The sequence below is a fragment of the Cygnus olor genome, chromosome 19 (assembly GCF_009769625.2).
Source record: "Cygnus olor isolate bCygOlo1 chromosome 19, bCygOlo1.pri.v2, whole genome shotgun sequence".
Classification (NCBI taxonomy): Eukaryota; Metazoa; Chordata; class Aves; order Anseriformes; family Anatidae; genus Cygnus; species Cygnus olor.
Window position 1 is genome coordinate 1,737,910 of NC_049187.1, and position 12,963 is coordinate 1,750,872.

A 12,963-nucleotide genomic window follows, 5' to 3' on the forward strand; every position below is an offset into this window, starting at 1 on the left:
TAGGAATCTCTAGTGATAATTGTACTTAAACTTTTGTGCGTGCTGAAATGCTTTTGTGGCCTAGGGCAGAATCTGCACTGCTTAGGAATTAGGACGACTTGATAGGGAGAAGACAGGAGGAAAACTAGTCAATCAGAGCATAGCTATTGAAGTTCTGAGGAAAGAAAGACTGATGGAGATGAAAGAGTGGAACTGTGACATGTAACTTGTTTGAACCTGTAAATATCTTCTTGAAGATCACCTAAAAGAGAGGAAAAACTATTTAATGATCTGTGGAGAGCTATTTTAGAAGACTTGAAATGAATAACTCCACTGTTGAATATATCTGAAAAAGATTTATCTGGTGTTTCTTTTAGTCCAACAGTATACTTGATCTTGCATATATACTTCGAATGAGTTCTTGTATCAATTACAGTATATCAAGTACTTCTATGTGTCCATATCAAGAATTTATCTTCATGGTACATGTTGCACCTCTGCTGGATGAAATAAGATGAGCAGGATGTTAAGCTTCATACCATCTAAGTTAATATTATACACTTGCAGCTGAGTTGGTAGGTGCTAACAGCAAAGTGAGGTTGTCTGAGAAGGCTTAAGGAGGAAAAGAAATAGTATAAAAATAAAAAGAACAGTTTGTAGAACACACTCAACGTTATTCTTTTCTCTGAGCTAAATGATCTAGGAAGATCTCCATCTTACATGTTACATGCATCACATGCTTCTGTCAAAAATGCTTTTCTCTGCCCATAGTCTTTTTCTTTACTCAGTTTACTGTAATATATTGCAGATACTTCCACAGTTGCTTTGTAGCTATTTTAGAGGTTCCATATTTTATTTTAATACTCCTAGATACCTATCTGTAAAGATCCACATTTTCCCATCTTGGAGAATAGTGAAAATAGGTGTAGATACATGTTTCCTGTAGGAACTTTGTTGAAAACAGGTATTTATTTCCGTGATCAGGAATACCATAAAAAGTGGAAGTTTATTTTGGGAATATTTCAATACTGACAACAGGTTTTGGGGTTTTGTTATTTCATCTAATTCCTCTTGAGAGGTAAATCAATGCCTATCTCAAAGTTGTGGCCATTCACAGTCATTACGAGTGTCTTTTTGTCTTTTTCCTAACGGGTCAAGTAAATGCACATTGTATTTTTACCTGTTCTTGTCATCCAGATATTTTTAGCTTTGCCTAACTTTACCCACATGCTATGTCACCAGCAAAAAGTGATAGAAATCAATCTTTCTCCTGTTGTAAGTGAAATATGTGGGATCTTTCCTTCTTTGTGAAATGGAGAATTTTTATTTTTATTTTTTTCTTTTCAAACAGGTCATCCTCTTGGGTTACACAGCTCGAGTAGCAAGTGGGATGCTGGAAATCCTGCCAGCAATCTCTCTACAGTAGCAATTATGCCAGTGTCTGAAGAGGTGCCACTTACTGCTTTTACTCTGGAGCTCAAGCATGCTCTCAGTGCTGTGGGTAAGAAGTGTTTACATGGTACTGCATCACGGAAAATAAATGCCTCTTAACTTTTTAGAGGTATAGCCAGGTACCTGTCAATTAGTTAAAGGGGGATTCGTGCTGCATTCAGAGGGGTAGCAGCATAGCCGTACTCAAGATTAGACCTTTTGTAATCTCTTGCTGCGTTTGATTCACTCTTTTCCTGTCCCTAACATTTAATATTAGTGAATGACTTATGACTCAGAAATATTAGCTGATTTGTCTGGCCTGTTGACTTGGCTGTCATCAGCCCTCCTAAGACTGCAGGTGCTTTTGCGGACAAATCCACCACCAATATACTGTTCCCACAGTCCCTTTTGAGAGCCCAATTCTATCTCTCAAGTGTGAGACTCCTTCAGACTTTCTCAATTGTATGTCTTGATCCAGCAAAGGATTTCTGATGCAGTTTTCTTTTTTAGAGGTAGGTTGTGAGCAGCAAGTCTAACACTTGGTAGAGGAGCCTTGTGTAGGAGACCCGTCTAGGTTGGTACTGGAATTCCAAACAGTTCTGAATTATGCCTTCCCATACTGGCTTGTGTTAACCTTGTTTGTTGCCAGCTTGTCTGTCTTGTACTCACAAAGCCATATATTCAATTCACAATTGATTCATTAATTGCTACATCCATTGGTGAAGTAGTATGTGCAAATTTCAGGTGCTTACAAAACCAAGTATTCAATTCACAAGTCAGTTCCGACTCTGTAGTAGTTTAACATTTTTCTGAACATCCTCTTTTTATCCTTATACACTACACAGATCTTGAGTAAATCTCCTGTAGTTCTTTAAATTGTTAATTTTCTGTCTCACAGCTTAGTATTGTGAAAAGTACAGGTTACGTGATGCTTGAGGTATAACCACTTACATTTATTGGTTATTTACTTTCTTGACCTTAAATGTATCTAAAGCTGGCACTTATTATTCTGTTTAAAAATCTAGGTGAGCAGGCAAAGGAAAATGTTGTTGATGCTTGAACTCTTTCACCTTTTGAGATATAAATTTGTATGCAGATGATGGTGTAGATGTGTTACCGTGAATACTAATTTGTGGGTGTTTAAAGATTCCTCTTATTTTGAGGTGGCAAAAAAAATAAGTTTGTAACAGAACACAGATTTCAGCCATAGCTATATTGCTAATGGGTACTTATAATGGATTGTTGCCAGCCTGTTTTGATGGGTGACAGCACTAGGAGCCTGTAAATAAAACAAACAAAACTTAAGTATGTAAGAGGACTGTTCAGAATAAAAATAACCATTCTAGTTGAAAGCAACTAGAATGTAACAAACTAGGGGTTTTGTTTTGATCACTTGGCCTTTTTCTTGCGCACCCTTTTTCTTTTCTGCATCTAAACTGACGTCTGTGTAGTACTTGGCAGCTATAGATGGTACTATACAACCTTGGCATCTGAAGTTCTTGCCAAAATGGAGCAGACGGCTGCAGTGGGAAGAGGAAAGTGTTGTGTGAAAACACAGCTAGCCATATGGTTCCAAACACAGCTGGTAGACCAAGCTCTCTAGCCTTGATAGCCTCTGTTCAGCGGGTCAGCCTATTGTTTATTCAGCCCCATGACTCTTTGAAACAGTGGTTAACCTCCTGCCAATGGTTTACTGTGCGTGTTTGTGTGCTGCATAGTTTTGAGGGGTTTCTTGTGCAGGCTGCATTGTTTTTTTTGTGTGTGTGTGTGTGTTTTTTTTTTTTTTTTTCCTTTAGCAGAAGTAGCATTTTTTTTAAGCTTTTCTGTTTTCTCCTTTATGATAAGACTATAAATCGTTTGGATGTTCTGTACTGGCTCATGACAAAGTGGTCTGGGCGAGGTGCTAGGTTTTTGGAATGAGTTTTCTTCTGACTTCTTGCATCAAAAAAAAAAAGTCTCTAGGAGTCAGTGTCGTAAACAAAATTTGAGTTAACTTTTGGTTTGTCTTGATGTGCACCTGACCAGTTAGAACTGTGTATATTTTACATGTAGGGAAATTGAAACACTGTGAAAGATTTGGATTAGGACCTTGGTGAACAGCTATTGTCTTGAAACCCCATGCCTCTGTCTGAGTGTTTACCTGCTTCTAACTTTCAAATTGTCAGATTAAGTCTTGGTTTTAGTTGTGAGCTCTGATTAGGCCTTACACTTGATTATGGAAATGATTGGTGGTGTTTAATATGCTTGAGAAGGCTATCTAAAATTGTTACAAGATGTCATTTAATACTTAAATTTGATCCATGTTGCTTCATTGCTCTGGCCTTGAAATATATTCCAGAGCAGTATAGGGTAGCCTTTGTATGTGTGAACTTTTATGGGACAAAAGCAGTTGTTTTTTAGCTTTCTACTGCAACTTTAGAGAATTCTTTACTCATCCTGTTAATAGTATTTTAGATGAATGTTGCAGTGATGCTTAGAATCCCCTTGCTGCAGGGTGGAGACAAGGACAGAAGAAATTAGAACGGTAATACTGAGATCATTGCAAGAGCCCTAATGAGCTGTAATCACAGGAGATGGTCAGGTATTGGTAATTTTTGGGAGGAGTCTGCCATCGTTGCAGGCTGACCTTCATCCTGGAGAGAGTGGTCTGGATGCAGACTGGGTTGAACAAAACCTGCAAAATGAGATTAGCGGATGCTTTTCTTTGCCTGGGACTGGCACCAGAAGGCTATTACCAGTGCTATGAGTTGGAGCTGGTTTCAGCTAAATCTGTTTAACTGATTTGGGATTTTTGTTTGTTTGTTTAATTTTAACTGCTTCCATCTTATTAAAGGAGTCTACTAATAATATCAAACAGAGTATCCAAATCCAATAGCAGAGGCTTTGTGACAGCATTAATTAATATATATACCATCTTCAAGAAAGGAAAAATAATTCAGAAATAATAAGGCGGGGTCTAATAGTTTGGTTATTGATTCTGTTGTGTGGGTAGAATTTCTTAATTTTAAGTTTGCGGTGGGGACAGTCGCACCCAGACTGCTCTCCACCCTGGGCTGTCGGGGCCCCAGAGCCTGTTCCTCGCAGGCTGGCCAGGCTGGGCTCGCATCCTATACGCAGGGAGCGCTGAGCACGCAGGACTGCCCACAACCCTTTTCACACTGTTTTATCAACCATTTTGTGGTTTCTTTGAGATCTGTTGTTTCTGTGGCTTATGATAATTCAGATATTGTTTCCAGACTGTGTCATTGTGTCCTAATTAAGTACTGAAATATGTTCATGTTTCCATGGCGTTTGTTCTGTTAAAAGCTGGGCTGGGAAGCAGTTACTTGGTATCTGATGGCAGTAACTCAACATGAATCTGTCTTCATCTCGAGAAAGGTCTGATTGTGAAATACGATCTGAGCACTGAGGAGAGAGCAGGGAAGTCCTGCGGAGCATGGTGAACCAGCGGCTACTTCATTGCTTCCTCACTTGGTTTGTTTTAATGCTTCATTGTCAAAGCCCTTTGTTTGAACCTTGGTCTCTGGGTCTCCAGAGAAAGAGGATGTAGAATATAAAACCTCCAAAAAGGAGGGACAGAATTTTCTACTTCAGAACTAGAGTGAAATGGAAGTGGGCAAGTGGTGTACGGCTTTTGGTTTGGTTTGATTTGGGTTTGGGTTTTGCTGTACAGTTCCAGGTTAGATTAACCATATCGATGAATTCTGGTCAATGTTCTTTGGATTTATCATATTTGTTTTCCAGTAATCCTTGTAGAGCTGAGAGCAGCCCATGTCAAAAAGCTCTTCTAAAACATTCAGGTTTAGAAAAATGTATTTGCCTAACTGGTTTTTTATTCTTCTAGTGAGATCTTCTACTGAGAGCAGCTAAATAGTATCATGTGGCTGTGCAAATTCTGATTTTATGTGAGAACCCTCTGATCATATGAAACTTTAGACCGAAGGAGAGAAGGATTCAAAACCAGCATATATTTCTCTCTTCTTGTTTCTGGCCCTTTTAAAAGCTATGCTCTCTTGTGGTTCCTAAAAAATGTATACTGTAGTGGAAATCTCACTGAAACATCGTAACTAAAAATATATTGGAGGTTTAGTGTGCAACTTCACCTGAATTTACACACAAATTAAATTTAAACATTAAGTATTTTCTGTGTTGAAATGAATGTTGTGCCTGGAACCCAGCAGAGGCTGGTACTTTCTGCTGGGCAAAGTCTTCTAACGCTGAGACATCAAAACCCTTTATCAGTTCTGTGTCTTTGACAGATAACTTTGTAGACTTTTTGTTAGGTGCGATAAAAATTCTGATTTTATGAAGTCCAGGAAAGTAAGTTAGCTGTAATGAAACTTTTTCCACAGTGCATTTTGTACTGGGCAGTACCTTTTTGTGTCAGTATTTTACCCAGGTTGAAGTGGGTTTGCAACCGTGTCTAAGCATCAGTTACCATTCCTTCCTTCCTTCCTTCCTTCGTGTGTTTCCCAATTCATATTTGATCCAACTTTGTTTGATTCAAGTGAGGTGTATGATTTCTCTATTATTAGAGATAGAACTAGGACGTCTAAATTGCCACTCCTTCACATCTTGTGAAAGTGCTGTTATACGGAAAAAAAAAAAGTCAGTACCATGCTTATCTTTAGAAAGAAGGGAAGAGGTTTATGTCTCTCATGTGATGCTTACGGCTTTTTACTGGGTCAGGATTTGAGACTGGAAGCCCTGCTGAAGTGCTGCCTCAACCCTGTCATTTTCTTAAAAGATGACATGAACTAGACCAGTGTTTTGTCAGTGTGTGTTTTTTTTTTTTCTTCTTCTCACTTCTCTTTCATGGGCTTGTAGTTTTGTCCAGAAAACAGATGACTTTGGAGCACCAATTTAGATGCTCCGTGAGGTTTCTCAATGAATCATGATCATCTGTGCCTGGGGATTAGGCTGCTGCCAGGATTCAGACTCCCAATGAGTTGCTGACAGAAAAGTCTCTCAGGGGCTTTTAAAAGTCACTACCCCTGGCTTGGAAATTCATGAACTGCAAATTGCTGGAGGCTTGGAGAATGTCATTAAGTTTTCCTCACTCGAATACTTACGCCCAGCAATCTGTTGCTGGTTGCAGTCAGAGGGACAATAGTGGGCTAGATAAATATTTAACGTTACCTCCTATCACCTTTCCTAAGCTCTTAACTTTGAAGTGTTAACCCTATGTCTAATCCTATGGAAAGAACAGCCCCTGAAGGGTGCAGGCGGTGGTGGGAGGACAGAGGGATGCTGCCACGAAGCCAGGGGCAGCTGTAAACCACCTGCGAGGCTGATGTCAGGTGTGGAGAGAGCGTCGCGTCATCTCCTGATAATGTGTTGAAGATTCAGGAGCACATCATCTCAGACGTTCCTCCTACCGGCGTGGCTGTGTGAAGGGGATATACCTGAGTGATTTTTATTACTTCATTGTTCTCAGCAGTTTAGTCTAAATAACGCTTTTGGTCATTCAATTTTATGCACTTGAGAACACATATGTTGATGTTATGATCACATTAATGGAGGGTTATTTAATGGTTGATTAATCGGGAGCTTGCTAGAAATTGGACGTGCAGAGCAGATGGTTGTTGCTGCCGAAGCAAAGCAGTCGGTTCGGCTGGAGGCATCCCCACGTCCTGTGCTGGCTGCGAGTGGTGGGCCGCGTGTCGGCGTCCCGCACTGCCGCTGCAGGGTGCTGGGCAGGCCCCCCGAGCTCACAGCTGTGTCTGTACACACCGGGCGGGTAAGAGGCGGCCCCTTTCCAACCACACAAGCGAGGTGAGTGGATGTGATTTCTTGGCGCTCTTCAGGGCTCGTTAGAGGCCCCATTCAAGAGTGGTGTCTGTGGGCGAGGTAGCCATCACCCTGGCTGATGTCAAGGTGCATCCCAGCTCTACGGAGTCTGCTTTTGGCTGTGTAGGAGAGGCGTTTGTTTGGGTGGGTCACAAGGCTAAATGGTTTCCTCCTGGGGCAGGTGCCCCCAGTGCCTCAGACCAGTGTGGTGGAGTCTGAGCTCCTTTGACCTACTTAGATTCGTGACCGGGTGCGGGGAGGTTAATGGCAAATGCGAAGGTGGAGCACTCTGTTCTCTCCTTATCGTTAGTCTCTCTTATTGGACACTTTTATGGCATTCCTCAGCTCATTTTACATTCTTGGCTGTTAGTCCTTGCCTGCTAAACTTCCACCACAGTCATAAAACTTAGTAAGCCGCATATCCTGGACGAATATTTGGTCCACATATCATTTCTGTTTTGCTGAGAACTTTGACATGCTAATGAACACAAATGACAACTCTGTTGAATGCTTTTTCAAAATTTACCTGCCCTTTATCCCTTACTGTCTTCATAGCATGCAATGTCACAAGTATTTCTTCTGGGAAACCTCTCTTAATTCCATTACCCCAACCAGAGTTGTGCTAGTGCAACTAGCTGAACGGTGAGCCAGGTCAAAGGATCAGCCAACGCTAAAATGCTGTGGTAAAAAAGTCCACGAGCAGTGGGGGCAGATCCCTGCAGACCGTTCAATCAGCGCAAACGGAGGGGAGGCACGGGTGTAAGGACCGAAGCGCAGGTTAAACCACTTCTGCTGCTGAAATACTTATGATTTAATTCCCTCTATTGTAGACCTTTTACTTTCAGAGGAATCAGTTGCCATTTCCTCATCCTACCCTGTTCGAGGATGAGGAAGTGAATTTCAACTCTCAAGTCATCTTCCTTTCTGTGATTTCTTACCGGCTTTTACTTTTTATATTTTTTTAATCTCTACCTATGGAATATTTTTGTCTATTTTTATTTCCTCTTATCACTAGTGTAAAAAAAAACAACAAAACGACAAGCATTATTTGGATGTTTGAAAATACAAGATGAAAGGTTTGAGCTTTTTGCCATCTCTAACACTAAACTGTGTTAAAACAGCACGAACCCTAGGCAGGTGGAATTGAGCATTATAGGGGAAATAGATTGCCACTGAAGGTCGGGGTGGCTAGCTCTAGATACTGTACTTATGGGGGGGTTTTGAGCATCTAAGTGTGGAATTACAATACTTTACCATGTTGTTTATTCATGGGTTCTTGATTTTTACTAAATACATAAAGCCATGCTGCTTTATTACTGCCTTGAGAAACTACACATGATTAAATGTTTTGATATTTCGTACTTGGATTTCAGTTTTTATTAATTTGAAGAAATGAAAGATTACATTAGGAGAACACTAATACAAAGAGGCTGCTATTTTATATTTGGTAAATGTGAATTTCTCAATACGAGGCAGATAATCTCTTTAGGTTTGAGGTTAAATCCTTACATTTTCTTTGGTTTGCTTTTTTGTATTTACCTGCAACTATTCTGCAACCTCCACCACGCATGGCATGTATTACTGCCGAAAAATAGAATTTCTAATAAAAAAAATGACTAAAGTGCCTGCGAGAAGCAACTTTTCTGAGTACTAAAATTAACTCAGACACTGCTATCGCCAGATGTGTGTGTGTTTATCTCTAGTGGAAGCAGTGTGAATCAGACTGCCCTATGGATTTTGGAGTCTTTCTCTGTGGAGGTTGGCAGTGGTATAGATTCCTGTTGATGTAGTAAATGGGAAGTACTGTTAGAGAGCTTTAGGGTTTAACTGGGGAGTTGTTTCACTGCAGCATGAACAAATTATGTATTTCTATAGGTCAGTGAATTAATAGCTTTTTTTATTTGAAATCAGATTCCTGGGTTTTCTGTGATACGAATATTGTGTTCGTGGCATGAAAATGCAGCTGCAATAGAAACCGTTATTCTGTGTGACAGTGGAAAGCGATAAAAGAGCTTTTAGGTTGGGACTAATGCATTCACAGCTCTGGGAATGTGGAGAATGGGAAGATGTTATTGTAGATAAGCGTGAAAATTTTTGTGAAGACTTTGTGCTAACTTTCTTCATTGACAGCTCTAATCAGTGCACTTAGCCATCATGATCTTCAAAGAAAATACACAACTGCATTTATTATAGTGGCATAGCTATACCACTATACACTTAATACAGTTTGTCAGGAGGTGAATGACAGGTGTTCACATACAGAAAACTCTGTTCTTTTAGGTCCTGCTTTGCTGCTCACAAGCGATAACATCAAACAGCGACTTGGTTCTGCTGCCCTGGATAGGTACGTGCCTTCTTCAGTGTTTATGGAAGAAATGTATTAAGATGATCTTACACCTTAAAGATGTTCTATGCTGGTCTTACAAATATATGATGTTTAAGAATAAGATCCTGTGTTTTAACATATAATATGCTACATATATGTAATCAAGCATATTTGATGATCAAGGTGTTTGAGACAATAATGTTTCAAGAGTAGTTGGTTCAAATGTGTGTGTTTTGCTTTTTTCCCCATAGTTACTTTCTCACTTGTGTAATTGGAAAAGCTGAATTAGTCTAAGTGGGTATCATGTACTCCCTAGGGAAGTCATGGAAGCCCTACTGAAGCTAGGCAGCACCGCACCATCTTTTCTCTGTGCGCATATCTAATGATATAAATAATGGAGAAAAAAAAATGCACGAGGCTGGAAATGAGGGTTGATGAGAGAAGTGTTTTGAACTTAGATTGGACAAGCAAGAGATGAAAGTTTCTGATGCCCTTCAAATTTTGTGCATGACATATAAGATTTCTCTCCACTATGGCAGGAACTATGCCATAAAACAATTTATTTTTTTTTTTGTTTTCTGTCCCCAGTATCCATGAATATCGACTAACTAGCTGGCTGGGACAACAGGAGGATATTCACCGTATTGTACTCTACCAGTCAGACAGCACTCTTACTCCATGGACTCAACGCTGCATCAGGCAGGCTGACTGCATCTTAATAGTAGGACTGGGAGATCAGGAGCCTACTGTTGGAGAGGTGTGGAAATAGCTTCTTCCCATATTAACAGTGTTAATGGCGCAGATCAAAGAAGGTTGTTTCACACAAGTGAATTTGGGGGGATTTGATACCCACTGAAGCATAGATAATGAAATGTTCATGAGAAATATGTTAGAATTACAAGAAGAATTAAACGAGGATTCTCAGAGATGGTAAGCTTTATGTAAAAGTATTTCCAGCTAAGTTCCAAAGAATCATTTAGGTCAGTGGTAAATCAAAAGCTAAATCTCTTTAAAGCGATATGTTAGTCCTGTTTCTTTGCAGGATCTCCAGATAAGCAGATAAAGTCTCTTCTTCTTGGTTGGATTTCATGGTGTGTGTATGTATGTAGAAAAAACTAGATATAAAATATGTTGTACAAATAATTTAATGTATTTTGTTACAGACTGTAAGCCTTTTTTTTTCCCCTACTACCTATTTTTAGCTTTGGTATTTTACTACCAAAGTTTGTTGACCAGGCATATAAATTCTACAATAATTGGAAAAGTGGGTTTATTAAGATTGTGAAGTGCTGAGTATGACCTCCAAAGAGCCAGGGACCGTTAACCATCTGCAGCATTCTTGTGCATCGTTTCGTGTTGGTTCTTTATGACTGCATGTGGGAGGCAGGAAGCACGGTAATGTCAAGTCACCATCAGTTGCCTAAAACAAGAAAATAAGGAAGGCAAGTAGGAAAAAGTAGTCTGATTGGAAGTGGGGGGGGGGAAGCAAAATATGCTGAACATTTGTAGGCTTAAGTACGGCATGAGAAGCAACCTCATTCCACATGAACAGCATGCATATGTGCTGTGCATTTAATGGTTTATGTTTTAGGTAATAAGCGTTCATTTTTAAGCATTCAAATTTGAAACTTTGTCTAGTTTTAGAGTTCTCTTTGCTGTGTAAACCCACAGCTATCAGTGTAATTGACTAAATCAATCTTGTTTGAGTTTCTTAGTGTGCATAGCGGTCTGCAGATTCAGTTATGGGGTCGGGAATATATTTGCATGTGTATTCCCCAATACAATATTGTATTAAATCGATAATGGAGCACTAACAACCTGACGCCCCAATTCCTTTGATGTGTATAATTTGCTGTAGCTGGAGAGGATGCTGGAGAACACAGCGGTCCGAGCCCAGAAGCAACTCATCTTGCTCCATAAAGAAGATGGACCTCTGCCTTCCCGAACTGTGGAATGGCTCAATATGAGGAGCTGGTGTTCTGCTCATCTTCATCTCCACTGTCCCCGCAGGGTCTTTTCCAAAAGAAGCCTGCCAAAGCTGGTAAGAGATACAGCAATTTACTATAGGAAACAGAAATAAGGGGCTCATACCATCCTTACGGATTCATGCTTGACTATTTGATATACTAAATGTTGAGTTAAGGTCACATCAATCAGTAGAATTATCCTCATTGGCAGGATCCCTGTGCTTGAGAACATAATGCTAAAGCAGAAACGGTGTTTACTGGTAACTAAATCCTTGGTTAAGAAAGAGAAATATATCCACAGAAAATACTGTACTACTCTGAAATTCTCCCAGCTAATATAAAAGTATGGGAGATGTAACTGATCGCTAGAACTGTTTAGATGCTTCATTAACCCTATTTTTGTGTGAAGTACAGCTATCCACTTTTTAACAGTAGGTTGTTAATGTAGGCTCTAACCTGCCTTTGGAATGAGCGTCATCTTATTCTCTTCTACAGATAGAGATGTATGAACGTGTATTCCAGAAACCACCAGACCGCCACTCTGACTTCTCTCGCCTGGCTCGTGTTCTGACTGGAAATGCAATCGCCGTGGTCCTTGGGGGCGGAGGAGCCAGGTAGGTCCAAGGACCTTCTCTGGTGTCTACTGCCAGAGGTCCCAACCTATTGGTATGTACCCTGTGGCTTGTCCTGGACATGTGGATGAGTTACTGCAAGATCCTAGAGCACCACTGTGACTGGGTTGTATCTGCACAGATTCTTCAGAATAGCAGGCATCCTGTAAAACCAACACTGTTCTGTAAATAACATTTTGGGGAGATACCAAGGAGATGCTTTTGTTATGCAAACATAACTGTGTGGATTTGTGTTTGGATTTCTGCAGAAGAAACGCGAGTGTTTATAATGACTTGAGCCCTCTCATAAGTTGGGCTTAATATCAGGAGATGACCAGGGCAGTAAATGTGACTCTTCTTTCTTTTGTTTGCCTGCGCTATGGATTTTTCCCACTGGATTCTTACACTAGAAAATGTCTCTCAATATTTCAAAGGCCCCCAAAGTATAGACAGCAAGAGGAATTATGCCCTATATCATAGAATCATAGAATTGCTTGGGTTGAAAGGGACCTTAAAGGTCATCTAACTCCAACCCCCCTGCCATAGACAGGGACGCCACCCATTAGATCAGGTTGGCCAAGGCCCCACCCAGCCTGGCCTTGAACACCTACAGGGATGGGGCATCCACAGCTTCTCTGGGCAACTTGTTCCAGTGCCTCACCACCCCTACAGTGAAGAATTTCTTCCTAATGTCTAATCTAAATTTATCCTCTTTTAGTTTAAGACCGTTCTCCCTTGTCCTATCATTATCTACCTGAGTAAAGAGTCCTTCTCCATCCTTTTTATATGACACCTGTAAGTATTGAAAGGCCGCAATGAGGTTTCCCTGGAGCCTTCTCTTCTCCAGGCTGAACATCCC

General features: G+C 40.4%; 1 protein-coding gene across 2 annotated transcripts in view; it reads left to right on the forward strand.

Moving 5' to 3' along the window:
• PNPLA7 (patatin like phospholipase domain containing 7) overlaps positions 1-12,963 on the forward strand; it is a 125,885-nt gene that overhangs the window by 62,255 nt on the left and 50,667 nt on the right. For both annotated transcript variants that reach the window (XM_040531088.1, XM_040531089.1), the window contains 5 exons: positions 1,331-1,480; positions 9,481-9,544; positions 10,115-10,283; positions 11,385-11,567; positions 11,989-12,107. In XM_040531088.1, the coding sequence (XP_040387022.1) occupies positions 1,331-1,480; positions 9,481-9,544; positions 10,115-10,283; positions 11,385-11,567; positions 11,989-12,107 (685 nt within the window). The remainder of the gene's footprint in view (positions 1-1,330; positions 1,481-9,480; positions 9,545-10,114; positions 10,284-11,384; positions 11,568-11,988; positions 12,108-12,963) is intronic.